At 38.7% G+C, this 18,854-nt stretch overlaps 1 protein-coding gene across 5 annotated transcripts in view; it reads left to right on the top strand.

Annotated features, from left to right (window-relative positions):
* The first annotated feature begins 584 nt into the window (after positions 1 to 584).
* Positions 585 to 18,854, top strand: part of si:ch211-250m6.7 (patched domain-containing protein 3) — a 91,690-nt gene continuing 73,420 nt past the window's right edge. The window contains exons 1-4 of one of the 5 annotated variants that reach the window (XM_051887122.1): positions 585 to 1,343; positions 1,601 to 1,728; positions 1,818 to 1,963; positions 2,086 to 2,227. In XM_051887122.1, the coding sequence (XP_051743082.1) occupies positions 648 to 1,343; positions 1,601 to 1,728; positions 1,818 to 1,963; positions 2,086 to 2,093 (978 nt within the window). In that variant the 5' untranslated portion in view covers positions 585 to 647 and the 3' untranslated portion in view covers positions 2,094 to 2,227. Of the gene's footprint in view, positions 1,344 to 1,456; positions 1,729 to 1,817; positions 2,564 to 18,854 lie in introns of those variants that run through there. The other 4 variants (XM_051887116.1, XM_051887121.1, XM_051887118.1 and 1 more) reach the window with 4 other exon arrangements.

Here is an 18,854-nt window from a genome sequence, read left to right as displayed (position 1 = left end):
ACTGATGAAGCAGTCGAATGAAAATGCATATGATAGGGTATTTAGACAGTGATTATTAGTTCTGTGCATTTGTAATGTTCGCTAAATTTCTTATTAAACTTTAGAGGATGTTGAATTTTAACAAAATATACAATAAATTCACTTACCTTGTAATAAATGCATTCTGTCACGGACAGCGATAACCGCTCTGTCTGAAATATTCCCTCCACACGGTCCAAACTCTTAACCCTGCCTCTCCTTCAATTTCACTGGATGAATCCGTAAACCAATAATTTTACTTTCTGCCCTCAGAACATTTTTGAGTAAGTAAAACTCCTATCTGCATCCATAAAGCTGGAATTGCTCAAGACATGTATAATGTAAAAACTACTACTACTACTAATAATAATATTTGGTCTCTTAAGATTGAAAATGGCCCGTGAGTTAAAGCATTCCATTTCTGGCAGTGATACAGAGGGCAGGTGCCAACAAGGAAGTTTGTTAGCAACTTACCTTTTTTTGTTAATGAGTAACAGATGAGTTGTTAGTGTTTAGCTCAGCCTATAAGTACATTATGACAACACTGAATCACTGGAGAAGGAAGATGTTACTGGGACTTTGCAGAACAGTCAGAGATTCACAGCAAACTGCAGAAGTGTATCTAGAGGATGGCGAAGTGTAAAACAGACTGCATCGAAAGGCCTCTGTCTCTGGTCTTTGAAAAACTTGGTTGTGTTATTGGAAGACATCCATGTGTATTTGTCTTATTATCTTTATATGTGGCTGCTGCTCTTGGAGCTGGTTTCATCTTTCTTCAGGAGAGGGAGGCAAATGATATTGAAGACCAGTTTACACCCATCAATGGACCTGCCAAGTTGGAGAGGGCGATTGTGGTGGAAAATTTCCCACAATCTGAAGAGTTTTCTCAGTTACGACTTGTGTCTGAAGGCAGTTATGCCTCTTTGATCATCACAGACTTGCAAGGAGAAAATATATTAAATGAAGCAGCTTTTATTGACATTATAGCCTTAGACAGACAAGTGAAAAGTATATCGACAGGAAACACTTTTGAAAAACTCTGTGCCAAAACAAAGGGAAAGTGCATGTCAAATGAAATTTTAGACATTATAAATTACAATGCTACTGAAATACTTTATTTAAACATAACATATCCGATGAATAATGGCATGTTTTTGGGAACAACCATCGGCGGTGTAGAGCTGGATAGCTCAAAGCTCACCAGCGCAAAAGCGGTCAGGCTTTTTTATTTCTTAGACGAGAAGAAGACAAAGGAAAACCCTTACTGGCTTGATGGCTTTCTAAAACTCCTCTCAAACTACACAGAACAGAAAACGTCAATTAAGGTAAGTCAAAGAAATGACTGTGAATAATGAGTTATATTTACACAAAGATACCTGATGATCATTGTATGTGTATTTATCAAATTATCTCCAATAACTGTAACTCAAGCACCAAAAGTCATTTGGACAAGAATCTATTTATATTTGCTCGATTTGTCATAAATTGCCATAATTATTTCTTCACTGTTCTTGAACACTATGAAACACATTCATGTAAACAGTAACTATACTGAACAGTGTTTTGTGTCAAAATCCCACAGGTCCATGTGTCTTACTTTACATCAGTATCAAGACAGAATGAGTTCGAGACTAATTCAGACTCTGTGATCCCCCTCTTCTCTATTACGTATTTCCTGGCCATAACCATTTCAATTATGTCTTGTTTGAGGTATTACAAATAATTAAAAAAAAAAAAAATCAAATAAGCACAAGTTTCTGTCACTAGCTATGTAATTTATCCCTTGTCTCTTTCCACAGGTTAGACTGTGTCAGGACGAAGGTGTGGGTGGCCACGTTTGGCGTCGTCTCCGCTGGTATGGCCGTGTTGGCCAGCTTTGGACTGCTGCTGTTCTGTGGGATGCCGTTTGCCATGACCGTGGCCACAGCCCCCTTTCTGATCCTTGGTAAGTTCATTTATTTTATCAGCTAGTAGGTGTCTCACAGCTGATGTTCACAGGCTCACAGTGTCTGCTTTCCTCCTGGTGTTGGTGTTGATGACATGTTCATTATGATCTCCTGCTGGCAGAAGACTGAAGTTAATAAAGCTGTTGAGATTCGTTTAGCAGAAACGTATAAAGAGGCCGGCGTGTCCATCACTATCACCACGCTGACAGACGTTCTGGCTTTCTACATCGGTCTCATGACGCCCTTCCGCTCAGTTCAGTCTTTCTGCGTGTACACCAGCACAGCTCTTCTGTTCTGTTACATCTTCAACATCACCTTCTTCGGCGCGTGTCTCGCACTGAACGGACGGAGAGAGAAAGGCAACAGACACTGGCTGACCTGCATGAAAGTCCCAGAAGCCACTGATGATGATGGAGGTTGTTGTGTTGGTGGGGCGTATGATAAAAACACACATAAGGAATTTGAAATGCCAGTGAATTCATTGTTTAAAAACTATTACGGCCCTTTTCTGACAAGAGTGTGGGTTAAGACGCTTGTGTGTCTGATCTATGCTGGGTATTTGGCAGTGAGTATCTATGGATGCTTCCAAATGCAGGAAGGTCTAGATCTGAAACATTTAGCAGCAGACGGCTCATATGTTGGTAGTTACTATGACAAAGAAGATGAATTCTTCTCCACCTTTGGTCCCAATGTCATGTTAGTTATAAAGGATGAAGACTTTCAGTACTGGAACCTAACTGCTCGTGAAAGTCTTGACTTGTGTTTGGAAAATTTTCAAAATCTGACAGTGGCAGATTCAGGCATTTCACCTGTTTCTTGGCTGAATGAATACACGAAGTTTAGACAGAACTTTGGATTCAGTTTAAACAATGAAACACAATTCAAAAGCCATTTAACTGAATTTCTTAAATTGTCTGGTTTTAGTCAAGATGTTAATTTCACTAACAATCAAATTCATGCATCACGTATGTTCATTCAGACTGTGAACATCCGCACATCGATCGATGAGAAGAATATGCTGGATGCGTTTAGAGAAACCGCAGAAAATTGTGGGAAGTTGCAGACACCTGTTGATCTGATTGTGTACCACCCTGCGTTCATCTATTTCGACCAATATGCCGTCATCATCAGTAATACAATCCAAAACTTAGTGGTTGCTACGTGTGCAATGTTAGTCATTTCACTCCTGTTGATCCCAAACCCTCTCTGCTCTCTCTGGGTGACATTTGCCATCGCTTCTGTCATTGTGGGAGTGGCCGGGTTCATGGCATTATGGGATGTTAGTTTAGACTCTGTGTCTATGATTAATCTTGTTATCTGTATCGGGTTTTCTGTCGACTTCTCTGCACACATATCTTATGCTTTTGTGTCAAGTGAAAAATCCTCAGCAAATGAGAAAGCCACGGATGCCATCACTAAACTGGGCTATCCGATCATTCAGGGTGCCGTGTCCACTATTGCAGGAGTGGTGGTGCTTGCGGCTGCCAAGAGCTACATCTTCAGGACCTTCTTCAAAATTATGTTCTTAGTCATTCTTTTTGGGGCCGTCCATGGCATCGTATTCATACCGGTGTTCCTGACCTTCCTCAGCACTTGTAGTAATAGCCGTGTAGAGAATAAACAAAATCACCCGGACTGCAGCCACATAAACAAATAGCAAGTGAAAGCAGTCATGTGTCAGACCATGCAACAGGTGAATGGATGTTGTGCTGATCCTGACTGTTACTGAGCTTACTTTTCTAAATAATTTCACCTGCCGAGACACTGGGACTGTGACCCTACATATGGCAAGTGGATTGGAAAATGGATGAACTTTCTTCATGTATGAGCTTAGGTCTATATGACACATTTGACCATACAAGAAGATCCTGAACTCAAAATCATTGTTATGTATCCATTAACTTGTATCTTTTTGGATGTTTTCTCTTTTAGTCTTTGCCAGCAATATGATTTTTTTAGCAAATGATTTTCTTTTTAAAAATAATCTTTATGTAATGTAGGTCTATTTAATATCCATGTCTAATTGTTTTAACTTTGCTCATGTAATCTAAGTACATGTATTTAATCACTTTAGTGCTAAACATAAAAATCCTAACATTTAATAAAGCAGTTTGATCTCAGTGTAATTGTGTACAAGTGTGCATGATGTGAATTATGTGAATGTTCTCTTGCGGCTTCTAAGGCTCAGCACCATGGCGAGATGTGAGATTGTGAACGGTGGCATTATTTCTACAACAGGTCTGGTCTGCCCGAAGAACTTGTCACCAAGCATCTCTTTGTAAACAGTAACTTAAACCCTTTATTCTGTAAAATATTAGCCAACAGATCCGAACTGAAACACTAAACAGATAATAAGAGGAAGAACTTACACTCAATTTTTCTGCAATATGGCCACACAACAATAGCAAAACCATGTAGATCAGTAACAAAGTTGAACAAAATGATAAAACTTTAGAATGGGTACCACTACCAATTGTCACTTTTAACTAGTTGCTTATCAGCTTGCATACTACTAGCATATTGGCTGTTTATTAGTACATAAAGCACATATTCTGCCTGACCATATTCTACATCCCTTAATCCTACCCAATACTTAAATTTATACGCTACAACAATTACCTTGCTAACTATTAATAAGCATCAAATCATGAGTTTGAGGCAAATGTCGTAAGTAATAGTGAATTTGTGCTCCCCTTAATAAAGTGTGACCACATAAAAAAATGTGCATTCTTAGGCCTCAAGTGTCTATGGCAGGATCTGCTGTTATATAAAGCAATGGAACAAGGTGTAACATTAAGTCAGTACTGTTATTAAATCCGTTCTGTAGCAAACTATGTGCAAGCTAGTTTTGTTTCAATGTAACCACTTTTATCTGCTGTAATACAATAGAGTCAAATTCTAGCAATGCTCTTCCCATTTGCTTTCTAACTGTGGTATTTCATTTATTGTTTACAGTAGCAGAGGGTGGTAATAGACAAGAAAATTTAAGCAATCCTAACCACAGCTGAAACCACTGTATCTACCCTACAAATCTATGCTAACACATGCTAACATGACGGCTGTGGTATTAGCCATAAGCAATATAATTTTAGCAAACTTAAAAATATAAAAATAATACATACATTGCATGTAAAAAGTTGTGGGCTTCTCATTGCACCCAAATAATTCAAGAGTAAAAAATCTTGTTAAATTGTTGGTCCCATATTAAAAGTGTCTTGAACTACTGCACTAACATTTAAATGAATAATTTTATACAAAAATAATTTAATAAAATATACTTGTTGTGTACATGCAGTACGTGATTTTACATTGCAGTTACAATTAAAACAAAAACTTGCAAGTAATTACATATATAATTATGCTGTTGACGCACCTTGATGCACCTTAAAACCTAACCAGATGATAAAACCTGTCCTTAACCTTACTGCGGTTAAGGTTCCACCTCAATAGTATCACCTCAAAAAAAAGTGTTCTGCAATATAAAATGAACACAATAACAATTTAGACCTAATCTAATGAGGGATCAAATATTTTATGGCGTTATCAAAGAAAATTCCATTTTATGTACTGCAATTGTACAAAGTTCAGACATGCACCTGTCATGTGAATGTAAGCTTCAAAAGTGTGATGTATGCATGCTGGTGAGAGAGCAATTGCTCATTTCTAATTATTTGCCTTATTTTTTAAGATTTTTCAACATAGCTGGAGAAATAGCTGTACTTTCTTTCCAGATAATATTACTGGTGCTATTTCCATCTTTATGAATGTACTTTGTAATGTAAATGGAGATTTCCTTAGGAAATGCAAATCATATATCATAAAGAGTGATTGCTTTTATGTGCTTTTTTCTGGGACAATAAAATTGCCAAGATAAACCCCTGGTTTCACAGACAAGGCTTAGGGTGCGTTCACACTTGTCATGTTTGGTTCGATTAAAACAAACCCTGGTGCGATTGCTCTGTTAGTGCAGTTCATTTGAACATATGTGAACGCTGCCATCTGTACCCTGGTGCGCACCAAACAAGCAGACCGAGATCACTGAAAAGATGGGTCTCGGTCCGCTTCCAAATGAACTCTGGTGCGGTTCGAATGATATATGAACGCAACACAGACCAAAGACATGTAATCGAACCAAAAACAGGAAGATGATACCCTATAAACGACAGAATCCTCACACATATCGTTTTTTCATCATAGTCGTGAGTTTGCCCATGACGCGCGTCTCCCACGCAGCAGATCGTTTGTGTGTATGACGGATGGATTCCCGCTGCTGTTTTTACTCCTTTATACATTTTATAAGCTCTTCACGGGTTCCCAGCTGGCCATTGTACTGTACCATTGTACTGTTCTCCTTGCATCTACCAATGCAATTTAACAGCCAGCCAAACTCCATCCATAAAGTACAGACGAGTCAGGATTCATCTTAGTCTTTGACGTTTAATAAGATGCCGGGTACATTATGAATTAAGAGTAAAACTGCAAAAAACAGCAAATAAACAACAATCAGAAAAATTAACCAATGACTAAAGAGCATTCATGTAAGTAGTTCTGAAAATACCCCAAATTAAATCAATGTCATCAATTTACTTAAATGGGATTATCAGATGACCAAGAAATTGGCAACAAATACAAATACTGGCTCATATAGAGAAATTATCTTATCAAAGTAGATTAACAGGTTGAGTGCTATGTCAAACAAAGTCTAAGCTAATAGCCAAAGGTTATCATCACAAAAAATGACATTAAATCAAAGCTCTGAATAAACTTATCACAAATATATGAAAATATGTAACATTAAGTAGTATGTAAAGAAGAATTAACTTACAGATGATGCTTTTATAAACGCAAAACAAAGGATAGCATCCGAAGATTGAGGCGCTGACCGCATGAGAAATATGATCACTTATTTTTCTAGAGAACTGCCACTGGAGGGCACCAAAACTACACAACTATACATACTATACAAGTGACAAGTAAACTTGGAGCAGAACACTCCCCGCCAGACATTCTAAGGATGTCTCATTTAAGTCTTAATTTTCATTAGACAAAAGAAGTATAACCTCTGTAATTGGTCTAAGATACCTTACATCCTTTCCAGATCCGCTTTTTGTAACTTTCAACTGAACTTTGCGTACTCTCCCATCAGTGCTTGGAAAGACTTTGGACACAAGAGCCATAGGCCACATGTTACGAGGGCTCTGATTGTCTTTAAGAAGTACGAGATCGACTTCTTTAATGTCAGGTTGAGTACTAGTCCACTTGCGACGACCTTGTAGTGTTGGGAGATACTCACGCCTCCAGCGATACCAAAAGTTGTCAGCGAGGCTCTGCACCTGCTTCCACAGTTGCCTGAACATGTCACTACCCGAGAAGTTTCCAGGAGATGGAGGAACACCGACCTTCTGAGTCAGAAGCATTGCAGGAGTTAGTATGAGAGGTGAGTCAGGGTCTGAGGTGATTGGAACTAAGGGCCTTGCATTAATTATTGCAGAAATTTCAGCCATGAAAGTGCATAGGACTTCATGTGAAAGGGGACAAGATCCGTACTGCAGCAACATTGAGTCCAGAATCCTTTTTACTACACCTATCAAACGCTCCCAAGCTCCCCCCATGTGTGAAGCATGGGGCGGATTGAATTCCCATGAGCAAGAACAGTTTGTGAGGTATTCTTGCATCTTTGGGTCCTTCATCATTTTGGAGAATCCCAGTTCTTTGCTTGCAGCTACAAAATTAGTTCCACAATCTGACCGAAATTGTTTCACGGGCCCTCTAATGGCAAAAAATCTCCGTAGTGCGTTTATACAGCTGGAGGTGTCAAGGGATTCAATTATCTCTATGTGAACGGCATGTGTGGACATACAAGTGAAGAGAATGGCCCAGCGCTTGCTCTCTGCATGACTTCCTCTTGTACGACGAGCTGAGACTGAAAAAGAACCAAACACATCCAAGCCAACATAAGTGAAAGGTGGGGATGTACTGAGACGCTCCTCTGGAATGTCAGCCATTTTTTGAATTTCTGTACTCCCACGTAACTTCCTGCATACAACACACTTATGTATGAGACTACTAATAGATCTCTTTCCATTAATTAGCCAGTATCCTGCAGTGCGCAAAGCTCGGTGAAAAGGCGGCCTTGATGCTTCACTTGATCATGGAAGTGATGAATTAGTAAGGTGGAGATATGATGTCGTCCAGGTAAGACGATGGGATATCTCTCATTACTGACCACAGGTGCATGTGTTAGATGACCACCAACTCTGATTAGTCCATCTTCACCCAGAACAGGATTCAACTTGATTAGAGGACTGTTCTGAGAGATTTCAACATGTCTCTTAAGAGTACTGTACTCTTCAGGAAAAACAAACCTTTGGACAGAAAGAAGGATGACCTTTTTGGCTTGGGCTAACTCACTCAGGGAGTAAGGCTGATGACACTTATGCCAGCCTATATGTGTGCATGTCTGTCCTTTAGACTTAGAGTGAAAGGAACTGGCAACATGGATCAAGCATGTCACTCCTCTCAACAGTGACTTCCATGTTGAAAAGCGCTCAAAGCGTTCTGGGTTAAGTGATTTCTCAGTTATACTCAGTTATACTAGTGGCAGCAGTGCTCGCTTGAGGTAAAGGACGAATCTCTGAATCTGTCTCTGGATTCACCAGTCTTCAGGTGGAAAGGCTGCCAACACTAATGGGCTGTTTGACATTATCTTGTGGAGCCTTAGATTCGATTCTGCCAGGGATGCTTGTGTCCTGCGAAGTAAGTCAACAGCTTCAACAGCAGTCGGAAATGACCTCAGACCGTCATCCACATAAAAATCTCTCTTCACAAAGTTGTAGGTGTCGGTTCCATGTATAAGCTCTCCTTCTTTGGCAGCCCGATGAAGTCCGTAAATCGCCACTGTTGGGGAGGGGCTATTTCCAAACACATGGACTTTCATCCTACATTCAATCACATCCTTTTCGAGATCATTGTCACGGAACCACAGGAACCTCAAATAATCTCTGTGATCTTCTCTCTCTGTGAAACAGTGGAACATTTGCTGTATATCGGCAGTCACAGCAACAGGTTCCTTTCTGAACCGAATCAGCACACCTAACAAACTGTTGTTTAAATCTGGTCCTGTCAAAAGGATGCTATTCAGTGAGAGACCCTGATATTGAGTGCTGGAATTAAACACCACTCTGATTTGGTTGGGCTTTTTTGGGTGATAAACCCCAAAGAATGGTAAATACCAGCGTTCCTGGTCAACGCTTAGGGGAGCAGCATACTCTGCATGATCGTTTTCAAACAACCTTTGCATGAAGTCTGTGAACTGCTGAGTCATTTCTGTTTTTTTCAGCAAAGTCCGACGAAGAGAGTAGAGTCGAGTAAGAGCATGCTCTATGTTATTGGGAAGAAGAGGCCTAGGGTGTCTGAAGGGCAGAGGACCCACCCAGCTATTGTCACTATCTCTAAAAAACTAATTGTCCATGATCCCCAGGAAGAGATGATCCTCAACAGACAGAGCAGGTTTGTTGTCATCCCTTGTGCGTTTGAACACCGAACAGCCTAGGTGATTTTCTCTGCTTGCACATGCACCCTTGTACATATGAGGGATACCTTGTACTTCAGCTGTGAGACTTAAGCTATCCTTCAAGTTGATGTGACTTTGACACGGGGGAAAGTATGAGGTTCTACCATTGTCTAGCACATGTGTCTTGTAACTCAACACACTTGGCTTGTGAGAATTACCCAAGCATACATCTCCAATTATAAGCCAGCCTAAATCTGTTTAAATCGCAAAAGGAGCATTATGAGGCCCATTAATCTGGTGTCTCACCTTATGGACTCTCAGAGCGTCACGACCCAACAGCATGAGGATCTGGGCACTATCATCCATTTCTGGAATCTCAGAGGCTATTCTTCTAAGATGAGGATGATTTCGTGCGACCTCTGGAGTAGGAATTTCTGCCCTGTTATCTGGAATATTGTTGCACTCGATTAGAGTAGGTAGTGCCAGGCTAATATTACCACTAACAGGCTCTATCTGAAATCCATCGGCTCTCCATCCAGAAGCTTCAATAGTTCCAGCACAGGTTTTGAGGAGATATGGAGAAGCCTGACTATTTATGCAGAAAAACTCAAAAAACTCTGATCTTACTAGTGACCTGTTGCTCTGGTCATCGAGTATCACATACATTTTGACAGCGGCTTCTGGACTGCCCTTAGGATACACTCTAACTAAGCATATCTTAGAACAAGATTTAGCTGGCAAACCTTCCCCATGACTGAGCAGGACCAGCACCATGGGTCTCCAAAAGCTCAGATGTCTGAGCTTTTGGAGACCCATGGTGCTGGTCCTGGGTGGAGAGCAGTGGTGTGGTCTTCACTGTCACATTCAGTACACTTCACTACAATTTTGCAATTGCGTGCGATGTGGGAAGAAGATGCACAACATCGAAAACAGATACCATGTTCCTTCAAATAGGCCTTTCGTTCCTCCATTGGCTTCATTCAAAAACCACGACACTTTTTCTGTGGATGTGGTTTATTATGTATCGGGCAGATCTTAGGGTCTTCGTCACTGGTGCTCGAGTCCTTACTAGGGTAGGCCTTTGGAGAGATGTCAATTTTATGAACAGAAATGGGCATCCTCTGTGTTTGTTTGCTCAAGAATTTCTCACTTTTAGGAGGCCAGCAATTGTGAAGCTTGGATCGTTTCTGGCCTTTGCCTCATAACAGACGAAGTTAACAAAATACCAGAAAGGAGGAAAGGAGGCATTATTCTGATCTTTATATTTCATGGCGTGAGATTTATCTTGAAGGAAGTATGGTAGCTTTTCCACTATGGGATTTATTCCTCTAGCAGTATCCAGATATGTTAGGCCAGGCAGATAGCCATCTTGCTTAGCCGCCTGTAGTTCAGTCAGGAGATCACCTAACTCTCTTAACTGATAAAGTTGATAAAGTCCTTATTAAGAACTCTGGGAAAATTTTCTAGCCTTTGCAGAAGTGCATTTTCAATTATCTCAGGTGCACCGTAACATTCTGTTAATCTTTCCCACGCATTGTGTAGCGCTGCCTTGGGATCTCTGACATGAACTGACCGTAACCTTTTCACATGGTCAGATGATTCTTTGCCGAGCCACCTAATAAGCAGGTCCAGCTCTTCACCGGCTGTCAGGCCCAAACCCTCTGTGGCTCCAACAAAGGCTGATTTTCATGCTCTAAATCTCTCAGGTCTGTCATCAAACTTAACGAGACTTGTATTTATAAGCTCACGACGTGCTAAATATTTTGCTAAGTCCAACATTCCTGAGGATTCTGGCTGGTGAAATGGTACTGAATGTGGCCATGCTGGGATAGGTGTCCTTGGAGAGAAACATGATGCATAAGGATCATATGTTTCCTGTTTAACTTCATCTCTGAACGACTGATCAGGCAGCTGAGATGGCAGTTCAGTGAAGGCATCCTGTTCACGATTTATTTTAATGAGACTATGAGCAGAACAGTTGGGGTCTGAGGTCTCAGGGTACAGCTTGTTACTGTAATTCGAATTCTGAATGTCTGTTTCTTTTGACTTTTTTAGGTCCACCCCACTTTGCGTTTAAACATAGTCTTTGGTGCGCTCCACTTTGCTATGTGAAGACACAGAGAAGCTAGCACTTGAAATACTATCCTCAATTGCTCCTACAGCTGCTTCTAACACTTCTGCCTGGGCCAGAGCAGCAGCTTGTTCCTTTTCATGTTGGAGCACCTCCAAATCTGCCATTTTCATTTTTGCTTTGTCCAGTTTGTGGGACATTTCTAATTTAATCTTGTCCAGTTTGATTGCATTCTCTTTCTTTACAAACAGTACACGAGTTTGTGCCGCTTCTGCTTGAGCCCGTGCAGTGGCTGCTGCCATGCTAGCTGCCATGCTAGCTGACATCCTTGATGACCGCGATGATCGCGATGATCGTGATGAATGGGAGCGTTTTGAGCCCTCCTCAGAGGCTTGGTCTACTGTGCTCATTGTTTCCTCTGCGTTTTCCTCTGCAGAGGCTGTTAGCTGTTAGCTTCGTCGTGGTTCATGGTACAAAAGTGACTGCAATCTTCTGCCATGTAACTTGATTTGCTTGTAGGATTATCATCTTTTTACTGTACTGTTCTCCTTGCATCTACCAATGCAATTTAACAGCCAGCCAAACTCCATCCATAAAGTACAGACGAGTCAGGATTCATCTTAGTCTGTGACATTTAATAAGATGTCGTTTACATTATGAATTAAGAGTAAAACTGCAAAAAACAGCAAATAAACAACAATCAGAAAAATTAACCAATGACTAAAGAGCATTCATGTAAGTAGTTCTGAAAACACCCCAAATTGAATCAATGTCATCAATTTACTTAAATGGGATTATCAGATGACCAAGAAATTGGCAACAAATACAAATAGAGACTCATATAGAGAAATTATCTTATTAAAGTAGATTAACAGGTTGAGTGCTATGTCAAACAAAGGCTAAGCTAATAGCCAAAGGCTATCATCACAAAAAATGACATTAAATCAAAGCTCTGAATAAACTTATCACAAATATATGAAAATATGTAACATCAAGTAGTATGTAAAGAAGAATTAACTTACAGATGATGCTTTTACAAACGCAAAACAAAGGATAGCATCCGAAGATTGAGGAGCTGACCGCATGAGAAATATGATCACTTATTTTTCTAGAGAACTGCCACTGGAGGGCACCAAAACTACACAACTATACATACTATACAAGTGACAAGTAAACTTGGAGCAGAACAACCATCATATGCAGGCTACACACAACAAGCGCATTTACCTCGGCACACAGCATTGTTTTGGATGTTCGGTAAGTTCTGTCTCAAAATAGGCAATACATCATAAAATCTGACCAATCAGGTTGTGAACCTGTCACTACCCTAAAAAAAAAGTAAATATACTAAAATGTATTTGAAATACATTTATTTTATTAAGTGTATTACACTTGCATTTACTTATTTATGTACTTAATATAAATACCCTGCAATTGTACTTTTATTATACTAAATTGGTATACTTAAAGTCTGCTAAACTGGAACAAGTATTTTTGTGTTGAGGTCCAACTAAAGATATACTTAAGTATATTTGATTGTGCTAAAGTGGAACTATTGCAAGTATACTTTAGGTACACTTTATATATATCTTGCATTCAAATTATACAGCGATCATACTATCTTTACTAATAGTGATATTAAACACATTTTATGCTTAATATTAAGAAATATGCATTGTGCAATAAAGAACTCCAAAAAAAGGTTAATTAAAATATTTATGTCAGTAAATATTCAACATTTGAAGTGGATCAAAACCTTTCATCAAAGTTGTCTTAAAACCTTCTTCTTAGGACAACTTAGTTCTTAGGACAACTTTGATTAACTTTTTTGATCCACTTCAAATGTTGACTACTGTATATTAATGGGTTTGTAGTTAGTGTGAAATGAATGTAGGCCTATTTTAAATACATTTTGGTAGGTTTTTTTCACTAGGGCAGACCTCTGACATGATTTCTCACCGTCACACACCTAACTCGGAAACTCTTAAGAAAATCCAGAGTTACCTAAACTCATAATAATTATGAGTTGTGCTGATGTTCATGTGCATTTTATCTCATAAATACATTCTTCCTGAAATGATTTGAAAACACTGTAACTGCTGACGCTAAACCTTGACCCCCATTGGCCTGCCCCAACGTCCTAACATTGGTTGAACCAGAAGTTGACACAAATAGACCGCGATGATTGATGTATGTTTCGAACACGCCATAAAGCGAATGCCATCGCACTCGCCAACAATTGGTTTATCTGGACTTTTGCTTAACAACCGAACTCACTGGAGTGCACACTATTGGGAATCTGTGTTGCAGACTTTGGCACATTTGTCAGAAGGAAACTGGATCTAGAAACTCATTGTAGCTAAAGACACAAGTCTTTAGCATGTATTTCATATCTGAGAATGATGAAATTATTTTTAGATGATGCTATATCATTTTTTAGATGAGACTTTCTTTTTGTGCAAACCAAAGAAAACGTGAGGTATGAACTGAAACATCTAATTTGTTTCTGCTAACTGACTGTAAGGGCAGAATTTTCAAACCCAACTTTTGCCTATACAGCTCAAATGTAACAATGAGCAATTTGCAAATAAAATGATTTAATTTGTTAAATATTTAAATAGCCTACTACTTCAGTCATTTATTTTTGTTGAATACTATGTTGACCTGTTATGATTAAATGTACAATTCAATGAACTGTATTTGAGTTCTACTCGTTTAGTATAAAAATAGATTTGGCCTAGATAAAAGTTTACAGAAAATTTATTTTGAGTTGCAAAAAATAATCATGAAGTAATGGTGCGTTCACACCAGATGCAAATGAAGCGTTAAGCACGAGTGATTTACATGTTAAGTCAATGCAAAGACGCGAATAGACATTCTGTGGCGCGATTCGCATAAATGACGTGGCACGAATTGAGCTTACTCGCCATATTTTACAACTACTTTCCCGCTGATGAGTTGATGTGTTTATTCAGAGGAAGTGTGCAGAAGCGAGACTGGAGCCGCCTGGCAGAAGCCCCTCTCATGACGCGAATTCGCATCTGTTGTGAAGTGAATTTCATGCGCGAATGAAGCGAGTAAACTCAAAATGTTCAAGCATCCAACTACGCGCGAAGAGCGCGATTTATTCACGTCTTTAGTCGCGTCTGGTGTGAACACCCCATAAGTTTTATAATTATGACCTTTACCTTTTCAATAATTTGCTCACACTTTGAATATCAGGTAGGCTATTGTTTAATTCAATTCAAATTTATTTCTATAGCACTTTTCACAATTTTGCATGGTTGCAAAGCAGATATACATACATATAGAAAGTAGTTACAAAAGTAAATATTTGTAATTATGACAAATAAAGAGAACAACCAGGGGCGTTTCCTCCGAGGAGGCAAGGGAGGCAGTGCCTCCTCAAAAAAAAAAAAATAGGAAGAGAAAATAATCCATATTACATATAAAACAACACAAATATTACAAGTTATGACATTAAAAAGAGCGCAAGTCACTCATATTTCTTAAGGAACACTGCCCAACAGCGACACCCGCAGGTAAAGTTACAGCAGGAGTCATGCCTCCCTTTCCTCTCATAGAAAACCATAGAAAACCATCAGACCCCCGGCATGCGGTGGGTTTTGTGGGGGTTAATTGAGAATGAATGTGGGAAAGTCACGTGAGAGGAGACAATGTCTCCATCGCGCTATGATTGGATGTAATTGGTTATGATTGGATATGATTGGTTTGTGCGATAAATCCCGCCTCTTGTTTACACGCACGTTCCGAGCATCAGTTTGACTGAACAAATGACGGCGTCAATGGGAAGACTAATTGAAAAGTAATCAAACAGATCACCCAGTTAGATATCATCGCTTTATGTCACGTCAAAATCAAACTTGAAATGGACTGAAAACATGATGATTGCAGGGTTTTTTAGTGCAATCAGCTTGGTGAAATTAAAAATACATCTTGTGTCTGTGACAGACGGTTGATTACGGAGCATGACTGATGATCCAAAATAGCCTAAGTTGACTATTAAAAAGAAAAACATCAATACACAAATAAAATTTATTGTTTAAATTATTATTGCCTTTAGTTATTATTTTGGAATGAATGTAGAAATGCTTAAAACACTAACTTGATGAGATTGACTTGGTTTTGATAAATAGAACATTTATTACAATACATTGTTAATGTAAAATTACAAAATAGAATTGTATTTGGTTTCTTTTTTTCTTTTTTGTTGTAGTGTAAAAGTAACGTTCATTTAACAAGGAAGATGTGTCAACGTTAAGAGTAATGCACATGAATTTACACAATTTGCACAATTCATAAATAAATAAAAAATTTGCCTCCTCATTTCAGAACACCGCTGCACGCCACTGAAAACAACATATAGTCAGTTTGATGAAAGGTGAATGGTGAAAGAAATTCACGTACCTGATCAGAAGTTTTATTACTTTAGTGTATTTCTAATGCATTCCAAAGCACCTACTGTAATACACTTTTCCCATTAATGCTACTTTAATGGCCCGTTGCACTTTGAAATATGGACTGCAGCCCTTTGGGCTGTCAAAATATTATGAATTATTAAGCTAATTATTAAACCGATCCTGACCAGTCTTCAAAAATTACACAAAAAGTTAAAATGTCAAATAAATTCAGAAACGTTAACTGCATGAAAGTAAATAATTTTAATCTACACGTCACATTTCAATCCGCAGCATAATGCAAGACCGTGTTTTAGTGCGTGCACAAGAATAAAACTAATGTTATGCCGGTTTTTGCAATTGCTTCATGTTGCATTAATGACAGATCATGTCAAGTAAAATGGAAGCAAAACATTCTTGATATTTAATGTTGCGTCTGCTGGTTTTATTTCTTTAACAGCCTAAAGTTTAATGCACGTTCGTGTTATATAGCTACAGGCCTTTTCACGTTTATTTTCACGCACCACTTACTGTGCCTATATTGAGACTTTTCTCGGCAATTCACAGTCTTTTAATCCACATAATTTGTGTTGTCATTAATAGTTGTCATTAATAATGTCTGTTCGCTTATAGCTGTACTTGTAACAGTATAGAGAGAACACAAAGTAACCCCAGCTTTGCATGGTCCATGTCTGAGTGGTGGCGCAACAGGTAAGCTGAGTGCTCTTGTGCAACAGCGACCCGGGTTCAACTCCAGCCCGTACTGGTTCCTGCATTCAATATACATATACATATGTTCCCATTGTCTCACTGATGTTCACTGGATAAGTAAGTTACTGGGGCTGTCTGTAAAAGGCATATTCTTAAGCTGTGACTTTATTTATAAAGATTACTTTATTGTAGCCTATTTGAAGCAAACTATAATGATGCCATTAGACTTTTATAACTTATAGATTTATAGACTTATAGATAGATTATAGATTATAGATTAACTTAAATACAAGAGTATATTTAAAGTGTACTTAAGTATACTTTAATAGTTCCACTTTAGCACAAACAAGTATATTTAATACAACTTTAGTTGAAATTCAGCACTGCTTTTGGACAACTAAAATGCATTTAGTGCAAAATTAGTTGTTCCAATTTAGCAGACTTTAAGTATACCAATTTATAGCGTGCCACAAATACATTTAATTATACTAAAATACATACGAATTGTGCTTAAGTATACTATTTTTTCACTAGGGTATGCCTTTAGGTTCGGCATCTTTTGGTTCCGTGATGACATTGCCAATCCGAACACTAATCGGACCAGGACTAAATGTTTTTTTTTTCTTTTTTGGTCCGGACCAAACGAACCAAACGAACCAAACTACAAGTGTGAACGTACCCTTAAGCTAGTCCCAGACTAAAATGCATGTTTGAGCTGTTTTAACTGAAAGAAACTTGTACTGACATATCTTAAAATGCACCAGTGTTATTGATTTTTTCTCAAGATGCACAACAGTAATGTTTTTTTCTAGGGTACATTTAAAAAAAGCTACTCAAATACCTGAATTGAACTAATGCCTAATCCTGGCTTAGTCTAAGCCCTGTCTGTGAAACCGGGCTAAAATACCCTAAGGAAGAATCTGTTTTTATTGCATTTTACTACCTAAAATCACTAACGCCCAGCTTCACAGGCAGGGCTTAACCTAAGCCAGGATTAGGCCTTAGTTCCATTAGGATATTTAAGTAGCTTTTATAAACATACACTAGAAAAATACATTACCGGTGTGCTTCTTGAGACAAAACAATGGCACTGACATATTTTAAGATATGTCAGTACAAGTTACGTTCAGTTAAAACCGCTCAAACATGCATTGTAGTCTAGGACTAGCTTAAGCCTTATCTGTGAAACCGGGGGAAAGCGTCTCAGGTTATGTTACCCTGAGAAGGGGAATGAGACACTGTGTACCCTAGAGGACACATTGGGGAGTGCTTCCAGTATAACTGGTTTCTGTCTAACCCTTCAAGACCCAAATATAGAAAAAAATGACAAAAACATTTTTTTCACTTTTCAGAGGTTATTGTAGGAGGCCTCTGATTTTCTGATGTGTTTTTATGAAAATATAAGGTCTGTTTTATTTCAAGAACACTTGCAACACAGAGGAACAACATCAACAATGCATGCTCATCCACCTGTCTTGCGATTACTCTCTGATTCTTTTTCAACATTGATTGCCCTTCATTTGTTTTATTTCCCAAGTCATGTTTGATCTCGTGAGATCTCGTCTCACTGTGAAATCGTTCCTACAATCAACAGGTGTGTGGTCTCACAGTCCGGTCGAATCATCTAGTGCAGGGGTGGGCAAGTAAGTTCGGCATTGGGCCAAAAAAAAATTTCTCCACTAGATGCTGGCCCAGAACATAGTCAAAGGATAATTTAAGAAATTGATAAAAAAAAAAAAAAAAATGCAAATAGAATTGCCTGTGACAGACTGTTACAGTGTCTTTTGTAACTGGTATTGAGCTGTTACTCTGTGTTAAATCCTGTAGTAGGACAGTTATTAACAAAAAGCCATATTTGTGTGGCGGTGGCCGGGTTTTACACTGGATAAATTAATAAAGCAGAGTAGTGACACGTAACCTGGCAAGTATCTTCATTCACCAACTTGCATCACAGACTGCCTTGCTAAAACACACATATGTGGGAGATGCGGAATGGATAAAAATAACTCAAAAAATAAAAGAGGACTTGAATAAGTCCATTAATGTTTGAGTCATGCTCATAACGAACTATGTTTTATTTTCATATTGTGAATAATAAATGAGTATCATTTTAATTAGCTTGTTACACAATGGAGCCTAACTTATTGTAATTATTTGACGTAGCCTACTTTTACACT

This window comes from Ctenopharyngodon idella, chromosome 3 (genome assembly GCF_019924925.1).
Source record: "Ctenopharyngodon idella isolate HZGC_01 chromosome 3, HZGC01, whole genome shotgun sequence".
In the NCBI taxonomy this organism is placed as follows: Eukaryota; Metazoa; Chordata; class Actinopteri; order Cypriniformes; family Xenocyprididae; genus Ctenopharyngodon; species Ctenopharyngodon idella.
This window is presented reverse-complemented; position numbering and strand designations above follow the sequence as displayed.